Source organism: Aplysia californica, unplaced genomic scaffold (genome assembly GCF_000002075.1).
Source record: "Aplysia californica isolate F4 #8 unplaced genomic scaffold, AplCal3.0 scaffold01533, whole genome shotgun sequence".
NCBI classification, from domain to species: Eukaryota; Metazoa; Mollusca; class Gastropoda; order Aplysiida; family Aplysiidae; genus Aplysia; species Aplysia californica.
Window position 1 is genome coordinate 20,749 of NW_004798803.1, and position 992 is coordinate 21,740.

Below are 992 nucleotides of genomic sequence, written 5' to 3' on the forward strand. Positions count from 1 at the left end.
TTGGTTTCTTACGAGCTGCGTGCAAGAAGAGACAGTCTTTAGCTTTGGTAACAATGTTTTAGTCTTAGTTTTAGCAAGAGTTTTACGGCACTTGCAACACAAATAGGTCGTATAAGTGCCGGAGATTACAAGTGTTACTAAGGAGTAACAGAAAAAGAAAAAGAAAGAGAGATATACAGAAGATAGATGTTTTAGTTTTAGTAAGAGTTTTACGGCACTTGCAACACAACAAGGTCATACAAGTGCTAAAAATTAGCGGTGTTACTAGAGAGTAACATACAAAGAAAAGGATAGAAGACAGATGTTTGATAATGTGTACTGGACATACCACAAATCATGACAATAACACTGGAGAATGTGTACTGGACATACCACAAAACATGACAATAAGACTGGAGAATGTGTACTGGACATGGCACAGAATTATGACAGTTATACTGGACTGTGTGTACAGAACATGGCACAGAATTATGACAGTTATACTGGACTGTGTGTACAGAACAAGGCACAGAATTAAGACAAATGGCATGTTTGTAGTTTATTATCAGCATGTTCAGTATATATATATATAATAATATGTCTTATGTCAATGTACATCAAACGTCCCAAACATACTGGCAGGCAGGTGTGAAACATACCTGGAGTTTTCCTGCCCCCTGCTCTCCCGACGGGCCGCTCACACACAGACTTGCCCGCGGCCCGCCCCACCGCGCCCTCCTGGTCCAGCCCCCGTGTGTGTGCCTGGCTCAGCTTGTCCTCAAACTCCTCCAGGACCGCCTGGCCAGGAACAAACAGAGGAGAAAAATTGTTGTTTTAGTAAGAGTTTTACGGCACTTGCAACACAATACGGTCATATAAGTGCTGAAGACTAGATTTTGAAAAAAATATTATAGTAGAGGTTTTACGGCACTCGCAACTGCATAAGGTCATATGAGCGCCAAGGGGTGGATGTCAACAGAGAAGTCTTTACAGGGAATCAGACTTACTCTGCT

The 992-nt window shown here is 41.9% G+C and overlaps 1 protein-coding gene across 1 annotated transcript in view; it reads right to left on the minus strand.

Annotated features, from left to right (window-relative positions):
* Position 1: 1 nt before the first annotated feature.
* LOC101860550 (condensin complex subunit 1) overlaps positions 2 to 992 on the minus strand; it is a gene marked incomplete at both ends in the record, with an annotated part of 38,508 nt that continues 37,517 nt past the window's right edge. Inside the window, 2 exon segments of the mRNA XM_035973616.1 lie at positions 2 to 15; positions 639 to 777. Of these exon segments, the coding sequence (XP_035829509.1) occupies positions 2 to 15; positions 639 to 777 (153 nt within the window).